At 28.2% G+C, this 18,755-nt stretch overlaps 1 protein-coding gene across 1 annotated transcript; it reads left to right on the top strand.

Moving 5' to 3' along the window:
* Window positions 1–5,325: 5,325 nt before the first annotated feature.
* On the top strand, window positions 5,326–18,399 carry LOC107440354 (synaptic vesicle membrane protein VAT-1 homolog-like; the record flags this gene model as incomplete). The annotated part of the gene is given in 8 exon segments (XM_043045574.2): window positions 5,326–5,541; window positions 7,495–7,637; window positions 8,934–9,034; window positions 10,332–10,387; window positions 10,601–10,795; window positions 11,667–11,750; window positions 11,870–11,960; window positions 14,297–18,399. Coding segments are annotated over 8 exon segments (888 nt in total), but the record flags the coding sequence as incomplete, so codon positions are not given.
* Between the last annotated feature and the right edge of the window lie 356 nt (window positions 18,400–18,755).

Here is an 18,755-nt window from a genome sequence, read left to right as displayed (position 1 = left end):
TGTGAAATGGGAAGTTATTAAAATTTTAATAGATAGTCATTATCCGCTAAGAAGTTCATTACTGTTATTAATCTTTTGTTTAAAGTATTGTTTGTAATAAAAGTTTTCTGCCAAATTTCTAAATTTGTTGGGCTAGGTTGACGACTATGCCAGGAGACAGTGTAGGAACAACTAGTGAGATAATGTTCAGGCGAACCTTGTTGGCCGCAGGTGCAAAGATCAGTATCTGTTATATGCAGGTAATTAAAGAAGGTTGGAAATGGTCCATGACCCGTCAAGAACCAGATGACTTGTTTTGGAGGAATTGTTTTGAAAAAAGTAACATTGTTAATAATTTTGAATAGACGTCTGCCTCTGTCTGAATTATTCCATTGAAATTGCCATTTTGTTAGAAGAGAATCTTTAATACGTCGTTTAAGATATGAAACTGGAAGTGGGTATACATAATTTTTCGGTTGTCTCGTAGATTGTTTAGCTAAATCATCTGCTTTTTCATTACCTACTCTATTGCTGTGTGCTTTAATCCAGGAAATTTGAATTGATGTGTGCTGTAGTTCTTGTTGAATATCAAAAGAAATTCTATTACTTGTGCCAAAGTTACTGTTACTGTTACTCCAGAAAACCCCGCTTCACACAGATAGGTTGTCGGAAATGGCAATAGGGATTTAAGTGCTGTGTTGGCAATCTCCGGGTATTCTGCCATGACTTTAATCCAGAACAACGACAGAGTTGTGTCTCGAACGTAGTTGTAAGGCCGCCATCATTAGCAATCTCCAGCAGTTGATCTTTTTCTTGCACAGACATGCTAGATTCGCCCGATTTGTTGACAAATGGGTCGCAGATCCATTCCTTGCCAGAAATTTTTAATTTGGCGTATAAACCTAGAAATTTAAATTCAGTTTCAATGAAATGGGCGGCCCGGTACCATTTGATCCACGGACCTGTACCGGTCCTTAGACCGGGGGTTGGGGAACACTGCCTTAAAGGGTGTAGTTTAATCTAACAACAATGTAAGATGATCACACAAAGATAACGCTCTAGCGTGTTTACACCATTCGAGAACTGTTTTCTCTTCCCAAACATGCCAATGTAACCTTTTTTTTGTAAACAGTTTACCATTGAATAAGGAATAGCGTGAGTTTGTTATTTTTTCATTGCTATACATCTATCGAAACAGAAGCTCCCCATAATTAAATGTAAGCATGTTTTTGGTTGTGTTATAAAGATAATCATATTTTAAATGTATGCCAATTGAATTAAATAGTCTTATAAAATTTTATTTCCAAAGCCTGATTCAAATTCCACTTAATTTTATTCTTAGCTTGCTATGCATATAATTGATTTAAAAATTAATTATATTTTAAGAATAAGCACGTGTATGTTTCCTAAACTACTTCAGCTAACTACACAACTTCTTCCTTTAAATTGTTTCTTAAAAATAGATTTACTGATTCGCATGTGTATCAAATTTTATTGTTTTTATAAATGGTAATTTTACGGAATACCGAGATGATGGCAGCTACTTTTCACCAACTAGAATAAGTGAAAATTTTTGGTGTTTGACTACACCAGAAGCTATTTTTGGCTCTTGGTATAGAGTGTGCGTACTTTGTGTAAAGTATTTTTGGTGCTGAGAGACACAAGCATGTCTTACAATTTATGATCAAGTCACAAAATATTTTGTAAAAATTTTTAAGTCATTTTCATAATGTATTTTTTTATTTGTTTATATGCCTCTTTAGTTGACGGTAAAAATGATAAAATTGAAACCTTAAAAACAATAACGAAAATATACTTTTAATTATTTGTCCAGAAAATTGCTTTTTTCTATTGCTTCATAGTTTTTTTTTATAGTAGTTCCTATTTCATAAGGATATCAAGAAAGTTTTTTGCAAAAAAAATTTTTTCTATCGATTTTTTTTCCTTTTCACGTCGAGAAAAATTTTATCAATGTCATAATTTAAATTTTAACATTTCCTTTTTCTGAATATTAATTTTTTAGGATATTTTTTTTTAAAAATTTTTCTGGAGAACAACTAAAAATTTGAGATTTTCTCAAATTTTAATGGTTTAATTTCTTGAAATTCATAGTTTAGAAATTTTACACTTCACCGATTGACATTCGTTTATCGACTTTATTTCATTAAAGATATTAAAAAATTATGTGGCTTTTTTCAGTATTAAATTATAAAATTTACTTTAATATATTAATTTTTTAAATATGAATTTGTTAGGACGATTTTTTAAAATTTTTTTCTGGGCAACAACTGAAAATGTGAGATTTTTTCAAATTTTAATAGTTCAATACATAGAGTAAAAATTTTACATTTCATCGGTTGACACTTTTTTATTGATGTAAGTTGATTTTTATGTGATTTTATTTCATTAAAAGTTTAAAAAAATGATGTGGCTCTTTTCAGTATTAAATTATGAAATTTACTTTAATGTATTCATTTTTGAATAGTAATTTGTTGGGATATTTTTTTTTTAATTTTTCTGGACAAAAACTGAAAATGTGAGATTTTCTCAAATTTTAATAGTTTATTTCTTGAAATTCATAGTTTAGAAATTCTACGTTTCACCGATTGACATTCTTTTATTGATTTTATTTTATTAAAAATACAAAAAAATTATGTGGCTTTTTTCAGTATTAAATTATAAGATTTACTTCCATATGAAATTGTTCAAGAGCATTTAATATTGTATAATACTGTTATTAATAATACAAGTTGTGATAAACGTATTAATTAATAGAAAAGAGGAATTAAAATTTTGCTTTGCTTTTTTTTTACTCTGATATACATCTAAATCTCTTTCATAATTTCTGCAAGAAAAAAAGTCACGAAAAAGAACTATATTGTTCAGTTTTTTTTTCTTTGACTTATGAAGATCGTCAGATTATAACTTTCAATTTCGACAGTTTACCTCGTTAAGAAAATGTTAAGAGAGTAAAGAGTTGTTTGAACGGATTTGCCTAAAATGCTCTTAAGAAACATATTTTCAAGTTAGGTTTTTTTTTATGCTTTTTAATTCGTTATTTTATTCAAAAATAAGCTCATTTTGAGGAATTTGATTTCGGCAATTTAAAATAGTAATTTAATTTTAAAGCATTTTTCCTAAAAATTTTTTTTTAAATAAAAACTAATGAAATTAAAAAATAATTATTTAACACTTGGAAAAGGTAGAGAGGTTTACAAGGAAGGTACAAAAAATGACGCTAGCGAATTATGTTGGATTTCAAGCGAAAAACTTTTTGTGTGCGTCTTCATTTCGGTTATATTTGTCATAAATTTTTTAAAAAATTTCTTTAGATGGAATAATTTTATTAAAGTACAATTGCTGAATACAAATTTACTCAGCAAATGCCATCGAAAACTAGATTCGGAACACGCCATACTCACTCTATATCTTTTTCACCTCTAAATATTTGTTGCTTAGTTATAGATACCGAAATATGCAATTTAAACCTTTTTGTAAAAATATTTTGTTATGAAAACAAATATTTCTAGAACAGAAAAGTAGATTAAACTTCGTCCTCGTATAATTCTGCTATTCGAGTATAATTCTATTATATCTCGTACAATGTATTCTAGACATTAGATATTATATTAGTATACAAAAAAATGAAGGAAAAAAATATCATGATTGAAAATTGACAATTTAATTAACCTCCGTTATAGTTCATCTTCAAATATTGACATTCTTCTTTTAACTAACATGTATATGTTAATATGTTACATGTACTAACATGTAACATATTCTGTTTCATTATAGCATTAGAAATATTGACTCCCACTGAAAAAAAATATCAAAAAGTCTATTGCAAATCTTCCTTAGACGTATAGCTGAACAGTATTACCGTGAAAGTTAATTGATGTTCAACGAAACAAATTTAATAATAAAATATCTCAATAAATGAAAAAGTTTGTGATTGCAATTTGTAAAAAAAAATGGAATGATCGGGCCTTCTGTGCTTGTAGAACGTTAGCTGACAAAAATTATCTTTACAGTAGTACAAATTAAATGAATTATCATTTGACAGTTCATAAATTAACCTATTTGATTGTTTTTTCGATTTTCTCATTTATTTTAATTTATTTATTTTTAATTAATTTATTTTTTATTCACTTTTTTGTCGAGGAACAACATATCTATAAAAGGTAAATAATTCCTAGCTGTTATAGAATTTTATAATTTCGGAGTAAGTTATAGACTAGGTTTATCTAAATTGTGATATCTGCTTGAAAGAAATGATTTTGCATTATTTGCAATAAATGGTAAATAAAAAACGAAGACATTACAGGATTCAACCTGCAAAGGATTCAATAATTTCAAAATACCATGATAACTGAAGGAGTCCAACTTCTTTATTTTACTGTTTAATGATATCAGAAGTATTTTTAAAATCCGAATTATTCAAGTTTTATTCAATAATACATTATTAGAAAATCTTTTCCTCAAAATGCTTTAGGAATTTTTTCGAAAAAATTTTGTTGCAATTAATTTCCAAATTTCAACTCATTTTCTTTGAATTACAACAGAAACAAAAAAATAAATAAAAGTATTAAAAATAAGTAAAAATCGGCTATTAGAAGATTTATTTTATATGGGTTAATGAACATAGCAATTAGTCTCATTCCCTTGTTAGCGTTAACCGAATTCATCGAAAAGTTAAAAAAAAATCGTCAAAAGTCCCTGGTTTAAAAGCAATTAAAAAGAAAATAGTTACATTCATTATTTTTTAAAATAGTGATATAATGTTATTCACATTTGACATTTGCAGAAATATAAAATGCGAAGTTAATCAGAGGCAAATTTTCCAAAAGTTAAAAGTAATAACATCATCATTTAATTGGGATGGATTTAAGGCTATGTAAAAATAGATTTTACTGTAAAAGGGATTTTACAGATGATGCAGCCAAAGTGTCGATACTTCATACCGTAAACAGTGTATCTCGGAAAATATTCTTTTTCAATGGGTTTTTAATAGACAATAATCTTCCAAAAAATACAAAACAAAAAAGTACGATTCTTTGAAAAGTTGAGAGTGGGGTCCCGTTTGAATCCATTTTAAATTTTAACTATACTTTTTATTCTTTATGAAACTTGCAATTATTTAAGGTTGGATTATTTAATACAATTATTTTAGGTTGGATTATTTAATGCAATTATTTAAGGTTGGATTATTTAATGCAATTATTTAAGGTTGGATTATTTAATACAATTATTTAAGGTTGGATTATTTAATGCAATTATTTAAGGTTGGATTATTTAATGCAATTACTTAAGGCATTTCTTAGATAATTCTGTGCTTTTCATTCACAGGTAGGAGATACCGTTGCAGCTTTAACGGAATACAAAGCATGGGCAGAACTTGTGTGTGCTCAGGCAAAATATGTGTACGCTTTGCCTCCAGGTATGGGTGCTCAAGAAGCCGTGTCAATCCTCATGAATTATGTGGTTGCCTATTGTCTAGTATTTGATATTGGAAATTTACAAAAAGGGCAGAAAGTCATACTACACTCAGCAGGCGGGAGTGTGGCAAGTAAAAATTCTTGTAGCTTTCGTTTAAAAACAAAAGTAGCTTTGCGTTGAACGTAGCGAAAAGAATTCTAATAAAATTACTGTGGAGTTTGGTAATAACATTTCTGGTTAAAGAAAGAGGGGGGGGGGAAACATAATTCTGCTCATAAAAACCAAGATATATGGTATTAAAACCATTCATTTGGTAATTTTTCCCTTCATATAGTATCTGTTTACTGGAAATTTTGGCTTTTAAAATTATTGCTTTTACCACACATAAAAAAAATACAAAACTGAAAAACAAATTTATAACCGAATAAGTGGTTTTTATGCCATGCTCAAAAGCATGATGATAAAATCATCAAATTTTATCACATTTTATAAAACCGTATTTTATTAGTAATTTTACCAAAATCATTATCAAAGAGCTTCGGTAAAAATTTCCGAGAATTTTGGTGTTCCCATAGAGCTAGAAACACGGTAAACAGTGTCTTTATTACCCGCGTTACCTTATTCTGGTAGTATTAACCGTAATTTTTCTCAGGGTATGTGCCAAAAGTATGTATAAAAGAATGAGCAACAGTCATTTCAGATCATGAAAAGAAAAGTAGAATTATTTTTAAAAAAAACATCTCGATAATTGAGATTTGTTAGCAACTGAACCGAAATAATTTAGAATATGCAAGGTTCTTGATGAAGGGACCCATGTTTAAACTTCGAGAATGACTAGTTTATTCGTATATTGATAAATTCCAACACCGAACTCAATGTTAAAGAAAACTCCTCTTCTTCTTAAGCTCACCGTGACAGGCCTTTATAGCTATCTTCACCACGTAACGAAGCAGGTTAATTTTAGTCAAAAATTCCTCCACAGTGGTTAGTTTGACTCAGTGCATGATTCGTTATCTCTTTAGTCTTTTCAGTTGGGTACAAAATTACAAGGTTCCGATAGGGTTTGACAATTCTTGAATAAATAAAATGAATTTCGTCTTTGTAAATCAACGAATAAGAAATTATTTTTCCACTCTTATCAAACTCTTTTTCTGTATTTAGTGCAGATACTTCGTTTTAGTTAATCACGTTTCATTAGTGCTTCGTGCCCAATACCTACGAGTTAATCTCTTATTTTTCGTTTATGCTTAGTTAATAATTTTAAGCCTGATGAAAAGTTTCAGTTTTTTCCTACATATCTGAAACAATAGGACTGATATAAACACTTTGCATAAACCCATTGAGTTGGAGAAAATTAATTTCAAAAAATAATATTTAGCTGTTAATAAAACATGTTCGTAAACATTCCATTTTATTTAAAAACTCATTTATGTTAAGAACGTTACTAATTGTATAAAGACTTATAAATTTACACCATTAATTCAGTGATTTCAAGAGACCTTAAGAAGAGTTTCATGGCTTTTCTCACATATCTTAATTTCACACAAAGTGTCTTTCGAATCGAAAGCTATCTGCTATATTCGACTGATGATTTCGTATTTTCTTAATTGAATTCAAGTATGCAACATTACTGGTATAGGTTAGGGAACTAGCCTTCATCAGAAAGGTTCTGGGTCAGAATCCCGGCACGGATGTTCCTTCCTTCTCTGTATTATTTGTCCTTACAGTGGGAGCACACTGGCCCACCTGACATGGTGCCCCTGAAAGAGTGGTCAACAAATCTGCTCTTCAGATGCCTGTATTACGAAAGGTCATTCTCCAGGTGGGCATTAGAAAAAATATATAAATTCTTAAGAAATGTGTTTGGTGGAATGCTCTCGAGCAAATGTTCCTATTAATGATTCTTGATACAGCGAGTGAATAAAGAAAAGAAAGGGCATTAAAAAAACATTACTGGAATAACAGATTTAATTCATAAATATATATTTTTTTGCTTGTCGAAATACATGTCGTAACTCGATTAACAGCTCGATCATCTAGTAAGCTTTGCTAAATATTCTTAATCTCTTTTCTTTTAAGGGTCTCGCTGTTGCGAATCTTTGCAAATCTGTATCTGATGTGACTCTCATCGGAACAGCCTCCAAACATAAGCATGAAGCAATAGCAGAATATTTTACTCATTTATTTGATCATAGTCAAGATTATGTGCAAGAAACTAAAAAGTAATTATTTAATTTCTAATTATCTTATTGTATTTATATTGTGTGTAGAACTATTACGAGAAATACCCTTCAGAGGTGAAACCTTATTAGGGAACTCCTTCCCCTGTTTCAAAATTTGTTCAAAAAAAAAAAATATAATAATAATAAATAAATTAAAATAAGGAGTTTTAATAACTTTTGATTTATTAATCGGATTTTCAATTACTATAAAACTCAATCTCAATGGTTTGAGATCTGAACTTTAAATATGCTGATTAGTGAAGACGTTATTTTAAGTCACGAAATGTGACAAAACCCCGTATTTTCTCTGAATAAACATGCTTTTTTTCGACAGGATTGGATAAAATAAATATTAAAATTCTGCCGATTTCCAAACACATTTTCATGTAAAAAATAATCCTTAATAATACTTTATTATTTTTTAATGTATTGTTTAGAAGAAAAAAATTTTGGATTTTAAGCTATGGAGATATTTCGATCATTTTAAAGTTTCTAATTTTAAGTGATAAAATACAGAATTTGAGGGAAATCATTTGAATAATTCTTGAGAAATAAAAGTTAAAATCCGATCATAAGATCAAAAGACTTGGTGAGTGTTATCGATTTTTATTCTTTCTTTATTTATTTTTGAACACCGTACAAAATATTCTAAAACAATTTTTACTACTTCAAGATTCCTTTTAAGCAAACATATAAATCATGGAATTTCTTTATGACATTAAACGTTAATGAAATTCATATTTACTCACCTATTTGAAAATAAATTAATAAAGAAGTTAAAAATTTTTCAATTCAAAGATCAGAATGAAACAATATTTTTATCCTTGATTTATGTTATTTCTTACAACGAAATGCATTTCTGTACGAAAATATTCATCTCTCGGTTATTGCGAATCAAATGATGACAGTTTGCTATATTTTTGATAGGATGTTAGTGCACTTTGTTTTACGATTTCCCATGAACTTCATTAATTTTTGCTAGAACATAGAACAATGTTTTTCTAACATTATTTTCAAATTACAGCATAAAATAAAATAATGCTTGTGTGATTTTNGGATGTTATTGTACTTTGTTTTACGATTTCCCATGAACTTCATTAATTTTTGCTAGAACATAGAACAATGTTTTTCTAACATTATTTTCAAATTACAGCATAAAATAAAATAATGCTTGTGTGATTTTTGTAAGTGAATTAGATTTACAAGAATTTGTATATTTCTGTGTTTTATGATTTCTCATTAGTTTTATTAAGTTTTATCATAAATTAAATCAATGTTTTCCCAACATTCTTATAGGTTGTTGCCAAATGGAGTTGACTTAGTTTTAGACTGTGTTTGCGAAGATGTCAATAAAGGATACAGCCTACTGAAACCATTAGGCCGCTATATTTTATATGGTAAGATCATTTATTATTAGTTTTATTGACTAATTTCACTGTAATACTGAGATTATCATGTATTATCATGTAGCATGATAATAAATAGAAGATAATCAAAGATAATCAAAATCTCTTAGCAAGAAATTTAATTACTCAGTTCTTATATAATAAATAAAAATTAACGAAAAGGCTTCAATAACGCAATTCAATCTTATCCTGCAAATGGCTCAACTGATCAAAAATATATTAAGTTACGAAGCAAAACTAAATTATTGCAATTAGACCTATTAGCACGCCTTTTTTTCACTTTCCTACTGGGTATAGATTAATTAAGATTCACCGCATGTTTAGATAGCAATGTTTTATCTTATTATATAAACGGCGTCGAAAAGTCGACATAATTATGAGTTTACAGCTATCAATGTTCGTCTCCGTATCCTTTTGAACCCAACCTAGAAGACAAAGGAACTTTTGCATTAAACATTGGGACAAAATAACCTTCAAGGAGGAATTTTTGATGGGGCTAACTCGTATTTAAATAACATGGAGAGGAAAACCACAAAGACCTCTCACGGTTAGTACGATGACTAGATGATTGTAACCCATGATTTGTTCGCCACTGAGCACTGTGGTTGGTGCAAGACATCAATTTTTCCAGACATTTTTTCTAGAAAAGTAATTTTTATATTCATTTATAGGGACATCAAGTANTATATATATATATGTAGCACGAAAGAAAGATAATCAAAATCTCTCAGCAAGAAATTTAATTACTCAGTTCTTATGTAATAAATAAAAAGTAACGAAAAAGCATCAATAACGCAATACAATCTTATCTTGAAATGGCTCACTTGATCAAAAATACATTAAATTACGAAGCAAAACTAAATTATTGCAATTAGACCTATAATAGCATGCCTTTTTTTTTCACTTTCCTACTGGGTTTGGATTAATTCAGATTCACCACATGTTTAGATAACAATGTTTATCTTACATATAAACGGCGTTGAAAAGTAGACATAATTATGAGTTTACAGTATGTTAGTCTCCGCATCCTTTTGAACCAAACCCAGAAGACAAAGGAACTTCTGCATTAAACATTGGGACAAAATAACCTTCAAGGAGGAATTTTTGATGGGGCTAACCCGTATTTAAATAACATGGAGAGGAAAACCACAAAGACCTCTCACGGTTAGCACGATGACAAGGTGATTGTAACCCATGATTTGCTCGCCACTGAGCACTGTGGTTGGTGCAAGACATCAATTATTCCAGGCATTTTTTCTAGAAAAGTAATTCTTATATTCATTTATAGGGACATCAAGTATTGTATCTGGAGAAACGAAAAGTTTTTTCAGCTTCGCAAAATCAGTAAGTATTTTGATTTCTTTAATAGCATAATTTAATTAGAAAAATGTAATAAAATTTGTATTATAATTATAAATAAGATTTTCTTTTAACATACCTGTTTCATTGTAATATGTTCTATATTCTGTACATGAACTGTCTTTTACTGTTCCACTATTACTGTAAAAAGACCATGCTTTTGCTGCTCATCTTTTACTATAACTACTTCATTTCTAGTGGTGGCAAGTTGATAAAGTGAGTCCAATAAAGCTCTTTGATGAAAACAAAATTCTAGCAGGTTTCCATCTACGCCACTTACTATATCAACAAGGGTGCCATGACTATGTTCGAGATGTGGTCGACAAAGTATTTAAACTTTGGGAAAACCAGAAAATTAAAGTCATAACTGACTCGGGATGGGCCTTTGAAGACGTGAGTAATAAGCACTTTCAAGTTTAATTATTATAATTATTAACTATCATTAACACACTATTATTCCAAGTTAAGGTAATGAGCTTACTTTTTCAATGTATTAAAATAACTAATTCCTTTTAAGGAGACCATTAAATATCACATCTAGGTTTATTAACCATTGACTTTCCAAGTATCTAATGGATTATAAAGAAGATATTATCTTCTTTATATCAAGACAGAAAAAAATTTATTCCACTAAAAGTCAAATTAACTACATTTAGTCTATAAAGAAAATTTTCTATAAAAATTAGTGAGACCAGAATAAATCGCACCTTCTGGACATTCTTCCCCTAAAATAATAAGTTTGAACAGTTATTAATATCTAATTAAATTACTACTCAAGAGTTAATGCTAAAGACTAGTAATAATTAAATAGAACTATTTATCTTTATTTACATACAATTAGTATCGAATAACTGTTAAACATAAATTTAAATTAATTACAAATTAAGTTAATTTATAAAACAACGAAATTATCTTCCCTCTAACAATGAGATTTTTATGCATCTAGATAAAATTGATATTGAAGTCAAATTAAACATTGAAGATAATTAATAAACAATATTCGTAAATTAAACTAAGTTGTCAGAACCAAAACATCTTTTCTCTAAGTGATTAGTAGTTTTATGGGCATAAATTTAAAATACGAAATAAACCTGTTGATTAGTTCTTGAGAGATTTACAAGACAAAAAAATTTTTTTTACATAAATAATTATAAAAACTTAAATTATCAAAGAGAAAATGATGTGAAATAAACTTAATTAATGTTTATTAAGACTTGAAATAAAATGAAAGTTAAGAGTTTTTTCTTGTTTTTTACTTCACTAGGTAGCCGAAGCTATGCAAAAAATGCATGATCGCAAAAATATTGGTAAAATTACTTTGTTGCCTGATAAAGCTCCTAAGCCACAAGTAAGTGAGCTAAAATTTATGTCATTTCTATAAATTATCTCCTGATAATACGACAGGAATGAAGTATGATTTTTTTAGGCAAAAGTCTCTACGAATATATAATCCTTGATATTTTACAGGCAAAAGCATCCTCCAAAGATAAAGAGGGTAAATCTTTCTCGGGCGATAGTACGGATACAGATGCCAAGGATGAACAAACACCGCCTCCTTGTAAGTAATTATGTTTTTTCTAAAGCAATTAAAAATGTTTTCACATTTTTCTTCCAATGTTTAAAAAAATTCACATAGAGAAACTAAACTCTCACATTCTGCATAAAATATGTTAAAAGTATCAATCCGATTTTAAGTAAGTTATAAAATTGTTGTAATTCTATAATATTGCGTAAAAATAATATCATATACTATCCAAGAAGTGTCTGAATGCTTCCAATTTTATTGAAAAATATTTATTCTTATTTATTAAAAAATTACTTTTTTCTGTAAAATAAAGGGAGCAACATTACTTTGTGCAAATAAAGGATTTTGTATGAACACTCAGAATGTTTCCATTATCGTTTTCTATTTTCTACTACAGTTTAAACTTTTTATTTTTAATAAAACATTGAGACTTGAACATTATTTGATAAAAGAAGCACTGATTTACAACAATTTCAAATTAAGTAAAATTTGATGGATAACACTAAGGAGAAAAAAAATTTCCGTTGCATGAGATATTTTGTAACAAATCTTGAATAATTTTACATCGATGATTTCAAATTTGCAATCAGTTTCTCTCCCAAAATATAGATTTTTTTAAATGACACTTTCAATCTATCTTTCGTCGAAAGATAGAAGTTTAAAAACGTTATATATAAAAAGGAGTTACATAAATGGTGCGATAACCTTCTAGGGCAATTAGGGCACTTCATCAGGATTAAAATTGCATAAGATCCCATACGCGTAATGTTTTCCTACGCCGCTAAGTGTTCTTTCCTACTAAGAACTGTTTCTGAACGTCATAATAGGGAAAGCGCCCTTAATGGCGTATGACGACATTTCTGAGCATGAGTTTCTATGCAATCTTAATCATGATAATTTGCCCTAACTCCTTTGAAAATTGGTCGCAACGTTTGCGCCATCTCCTTTCTACTAAAAATAGACTGAAAATGCCGTTTTAAAAATATCTGTAGCCTTAAGAGTAAAAACTAATTTCAGGTTTGAAATCTCCACACCCGAACTAGGAAAGATAAAGTAATTGTAAAGATGGGCCAAAAAATTTGTTCCTTAGGGTAGTTTATATACATTAATGCTATCAGACAGTATGCTATCAGACTTTCTACGGAATTCCTAGTCCAGTACAGTCCTTGTACAACCGTCGTTGAACAGCCGATCCAATTTTGGATTTACGGCTACTAATGTTCAACTCCGTAGCCTTGTAATTTTGAACCAATCCAGAAGACAAGAAAACGCCTGGATCAGTTCCGCCAGAGGTAATGATTTGTTATGGGAACATGGAGGACTTTTTGACTCGACAGATTTAACTTGCATCAGTCACCATTTACTACAAGAGGAGTCTTCGGCCAGTGGGAATCGAACCCACGAACTCTTGGACTTGGGTCCAGTGCCCTACCAACCAGGCTATCCCGGCAAAGTATGAAATTATTAATATTTCATACATTGCCAATGGCGTTTTATGCATTGGCTAGACCAGTACATAATGATTCACATGTTTTCTAGTTCGCTAAGAGAGAATTTGTCATTCAATAGACGGCTTAAGCATTCGTTCGATTATTTCATACTTTCCTAAAAACGCGCCAAGCAATCTATACGATGACTTAACATTAGATAGAATCATAGCATTCCATACGTTAACAGTAACATATATTTCCTTACAAAGTTTTACTCATATATAAGTTTCACATGCAGACTTCTTTTGCGGATGTGGAGGAAAGCATTTTGTGGGCCAAAAACCTTAGATACGAGATACTTTATCATTTACAAGAAACTTAAAACAATAAAAAAATTGATTTAACAGAAATAGCTAAAGTTCTATTGAATACAATCGAAAATAAAGGGGGAAGAACAGTTTCTGTTCTTTTTTAAGAAAAAAGGTGGTCGGATCACCATACGTTGCATTTTAAGGATTAAAAGTACTCAGAATTCAATAATGGGAAAATCGGTTCTCCTTTATAGTTATTACTCAATAAAGATGGGTCATGTGATAGAAGCACATTACTTGACCGCTCGTCCGTCAAAATCAGCTCTCATGAACATAAACTGCTCTTCCCCCTTAGTTAATAATTTTTAAACATATTTTTATATTTCACTTTATGGCGCATTGACATTTCTTTCTACAATTAAAGCTTGAAATATTACTAAACTTATCTAGTTCTTAACTAATGTTTGTGACTAAAGAATTCAATATCTATACAAAATCTGGGAAGGATAAATTGTCAAAAAAAGGTAAATCAATATTCAAACAAGTTTAATCACAGTACAAAATCATTAGCTGCATATTTAATAACTTCCTTTGTAGGAAATTAACAGCCTGACTTTTTTTTTTTCAGGAAAAACTTAACAATGTTTCATTTGTACCATCAATAGTTTCCTCTTTTCATATGCAGAAAATAAAAGGGTTAAGTAAACTTCGTTATGCTTCAACTAATTGGCTTAGCGTTAAATTACTCGGTGTTGTGGTGCTTCCAGTTGCTTGTTAAAATTCTATCCCTTTGTTATTTAGCTCTGTTTGAAATAGTTTAATATCATTACGTATATTACAATGTTCCTTATCGTTTTAGAAAACCTCTCATTTTTCTTGGTAGTGCAATATTTGAAGGTTGTGGCAGAGTTAGAATGCCTTTGATTATTTTTTTTTTTCTCCATAGGTGCCAAACCTTTTTGAAATACAATAATTGTATCATGTCTGTTAAAGTTCCAAATATTAATACCATTTCTCAATAATTATACGTAGCGAAATTAGGTTCTAAAAAAATATGCGATTTCATTCAAATATAAAAAGTTGATTTTTTTTTTGTTCCAATTTTTATTATTCCAAAAATTAAATAAATTGATAAATAAAATAAAATGAAAGATTTCGTTTTAATATTAAAAGTCGCCTGCCGTTTTTTTTTCTTTCTTTTTAAAAAAACAACAACAGAGAAATAGAAAAAAAAATTTAATTAAAATAATAAATTAAATGGACATATATATATATATTTTTACCTCAATTTAAAGCTTAAATTAAAATTAACAAGTAATGAGAGAATATGAAAATCTAGCTAAATAATAATCTAATGGCGTCTTTTTTGATAAATTATAGCAAGTTTTAACCAAATAATTTTTTTAACAATTAGTTTTTAATAATTATTAATAGTTACGAAAGTATGCAAGCGTTTTCTGAAGAAAAATAGATAAATTAATGCTCTTAAATGAAAATATTTATTTATGTGAAATACATTTGGCATCTATACGAATTGTTGAGCACAAATCAATCTAGTCATGTGTAGCTATAGTATTTGTTTATATGTTGTGAAGAAAGTTGCAGCTATATTATGCTTTTTTATTGATATGAACAATATTAATTAAAAAAGCATTAAAAACTCTATTCTTGCCATTGAACTATGAATTTGTTTTATCTTGAAAAATTGTATGATATACAAAATTTGTAACGTTTCTTTTTTAATGCATTGCATCATGCTGTTTTATGCATCCAATTTTTGAAATATTACTTATAATATTTACAACACGTACATGCAATCTTAAAGTTGAAAACAAACTTAAACGTGCGATAAATGAACGAAATATAATGATGAATGGTTAAAGAAATAGTAATAATAACCATTTATATGTTAAAGAACGTGTTTTGTAACTTACGAGCTAGTATTTGCTTATTAATGATATGCAAAACATTTGCAACGGCTCGGTAGTAAATAAGATAAATTAATTGCAGCCTTAAGTGTTGCATGAGTCTACTAAACAATGCACTATAAAAACATAACTAAAATAATATTTCCCTTTTCGTTTGTTTATTCATTTTCATCCATTCAATTATTACGGTAACTCTGAAATACATTTTTCTGATGATCTAAATCTAAAGTATTAATATTTTATATGAACATTGATATTATACAATTAATTTATTAATTAGCTGGTAATATATGTAGAATATATATTACTTCATTTGGAACTTTTTTAAAAAAGAATATATACGTATTTGAATTGTTTCTTGCTGTTTTTTTGAAAAAGAAAGTTCATTTTATTTTTGCTAGAAACCTAACAAATCACATAACAAGATATTCATCTCTAGCAAAAATAAAAACTGCATGAAATATATTCAGAAACTAATCTGAAACCAAATGCATATTTCTTCTTTAAAGACATATAATTTAATTTTTGTGTTACCTAGTTTTTATAAACCCTCAGTTAATACAAAATCAGGAATTGTTTTACATTTTAGGATTTTAGACAATAAGTAATTTTTTTTCCCCACCTCACTCTTATTTTTTATGATTATTTCCTTTCCTACTATATTATATCATAAAGACAAGTTTTGGACAGAAAAGTGGTTTACGAATATTTTATACAAATAAAGTTTAATACGTCAAGTTTCAAAAAGAAAGATGTCTTATAAATTTAAAAGAAAATTCTAAAGAAACCAAAATCAGTAAGAAATAATACCTTATAACTTTTTAACATCGTTTCCAAATTCTTTGTTAGTTGCAGACATCACAAATGTTGTTAAAAGTGATCATCGTATTAACCTATCGAAATTCTAATTATTAGCTATTATTAAAAATTCGAATTATTTTAACCATTTGTTTTCATACCAAACGTTTTACAGATGTTCTTTTAATTATTGCTCAACATTTAAAATAAAATCGTCTGCGTTGAAAATCATTGCCAGATATTTTATCCAAAACAACCTAACAAATATTTAAAAAAAATTGCTTGTATTGTTGCCAACAAGCTTTCCTTTTGATTTTGATAAAAATAACGTTAATAAACACTGGAAAAAAAAGACTGTAATTTAAACCAAGAAAATAAAATCAGGATTAATATTTTTATAAATAATCTTTTAATTGGTACATTTAAGAAGTTTCTAAAAACAAAGATTTTATTTTTTTTATGAAAAACATTTAAGTGCTTAAAAAATAATGCTATTTTATAATGTTGTAAAAATATGGTTATTTAAGGTACTTTTATCGCTTAAAAATTAATCCATAATAAACTGAATGCTTATATAAGGTACTTTTTAAGTATGTTGCTACCTTAAGTTTCAATATAAATCAACTGTTTCCATTTTCTAAAATTTAATTTCTAGGAAAAATATTAATACATAACGTTAGCCAGTACTGTGACAATAAATGACAACAGCCTTATGTGACACACATTGAATACTAAAAACGTCACATAATCTAGTATCTTAATCATTCGGGGACATGAGATTGATTGCTCCATGAATAATCAAGATATAATTCTGAGCACATTACGTTTTCAATATTCGCAGTCATATATATAGCATAGATGAGGAAAATACAGATTTTATTTCTTTACATAAAATGCTTTATTAAAAATGAATATCGAACTATTAACTAATGCTCTCTCTCTTTAAGCGTAGTAAACTTTTTTTGTTAACTGCTTTAAAAAATCTTTGGATCTTATTTGTCTTTTTTAAAGCAATTAATTTAGAAAAAAATAATCGATTTTTTTAAACTGATATTTTTACGAATCAGAAATAATTTTGCTTATTTCTCTAAAATTTCATTTCTTTTTTTTACTTAAGTTATGTGAGCTTTACCCCCTCCCAAAAATGATGGTTTTAACTAACCATTACAGAGCTTGTATATTGCTTAATGTAACTTAGTAATATGAGATTTCTCAACAAGACGTTGCTGCTTAACGAGTTTAGTGCATTTCTGTATTTTATTTTTTACTGTATTCAAAATCGATGTTGAATCAATTGTTTTCAAAATAATTATAATGTTACTATGTTTAAAAAAATACTCTCCAGCACTTAACTTTCCTGGTAAATTTCTATTATAAAACCTTTGTGAAATCCATGTGTATGTGTTTATATTTTAAAACGTGTGTATCGTCCATGTTTATTAAATAGAGTAGTTTATAGCTCTAAGGAACAGTGTGGTTTTTGTGTGAACTTAGCAGGTGTGATTTTACTGCCATAATTATGAAAATAAATTTAATATTTTGAAATTGCTTATACATATAGATATGTCAACAAGTTCAAAAAAAAATAATAATAAATGCTTCAATAAAAAGTATTTATCAATCAAATATATATATATTTGTGATTTTTGAAGTTCTTAGAAATGAATCTATAAGCCAAATATTAGATTATAAAATTTAAATATTGAACTGAGTCCATTTTGTGCAAAAGTATTTATGATTGGAATATTTTTTAAACTGTTTAATTTGTATGGAAATATAATTTTTATACTAAAAGAAAAGTACATATCTAAATTTTTGTGAAAAAAGTTGAAAAGCGTTTATAATATAACACTATTGAATATATAAATTCTTAAAAATAAATTTAGTCGATATTGTTATTAAAAATAGTCAAAGTGTATTTTTGTGATGGTTACTTATTACAATAAATGTTGCAATTTTGTGATGTATTACAATTCATGTGATAAAATAAAAATTATAGAACTAGTGTAAGTTTCAATGAATTGTCACAATAAGGGTTTGTCTGTCTATCCATTGATACCTAGCGTACTTTTTTATAGCAACAATTCTACAAATTTATCGCATGTTCTTAGAAATTTCTTTTTGACATAAATTATTTAAAAGTATCCATTTCTATCTAAACATTATCAACACAAGACATGTGAAAAGTTTCCTTGATATGCTTGTTTTCATTTTTACATTCGATATGAATATTGCTTTTAGCGATATACAAAAAAGATTGTTAAGTGGCAATAAAAAGTCTGATTAGTTTCATAATGGAAATGAAAAAGTAGCCGAAGTGATTCAAATGACGCTCTTTCTAAGGAGGATAACACGTGAAAA

The sequence above is a fragment of the Parasteatoda tepidariorum genome, chromosome 6 (assembly GCF_043381705.1).
Source record: "Parasteatoda tepidariorum isolate YZ-2023 chromosome 6, CAS_Ptep_4.0, whole genome shotgun sequence".
Classification (NCBI taxonomy): domain Eukaryota; kingdom Metazoa; phylum Arthropoda; class Arachnida; order Araneae; family Theridiidae; genus Parasteatoda; species Parasteatoda tepidariorum.
This window is presented reverse-complemented; position numbering and strand designations above follow the sequence as displayed.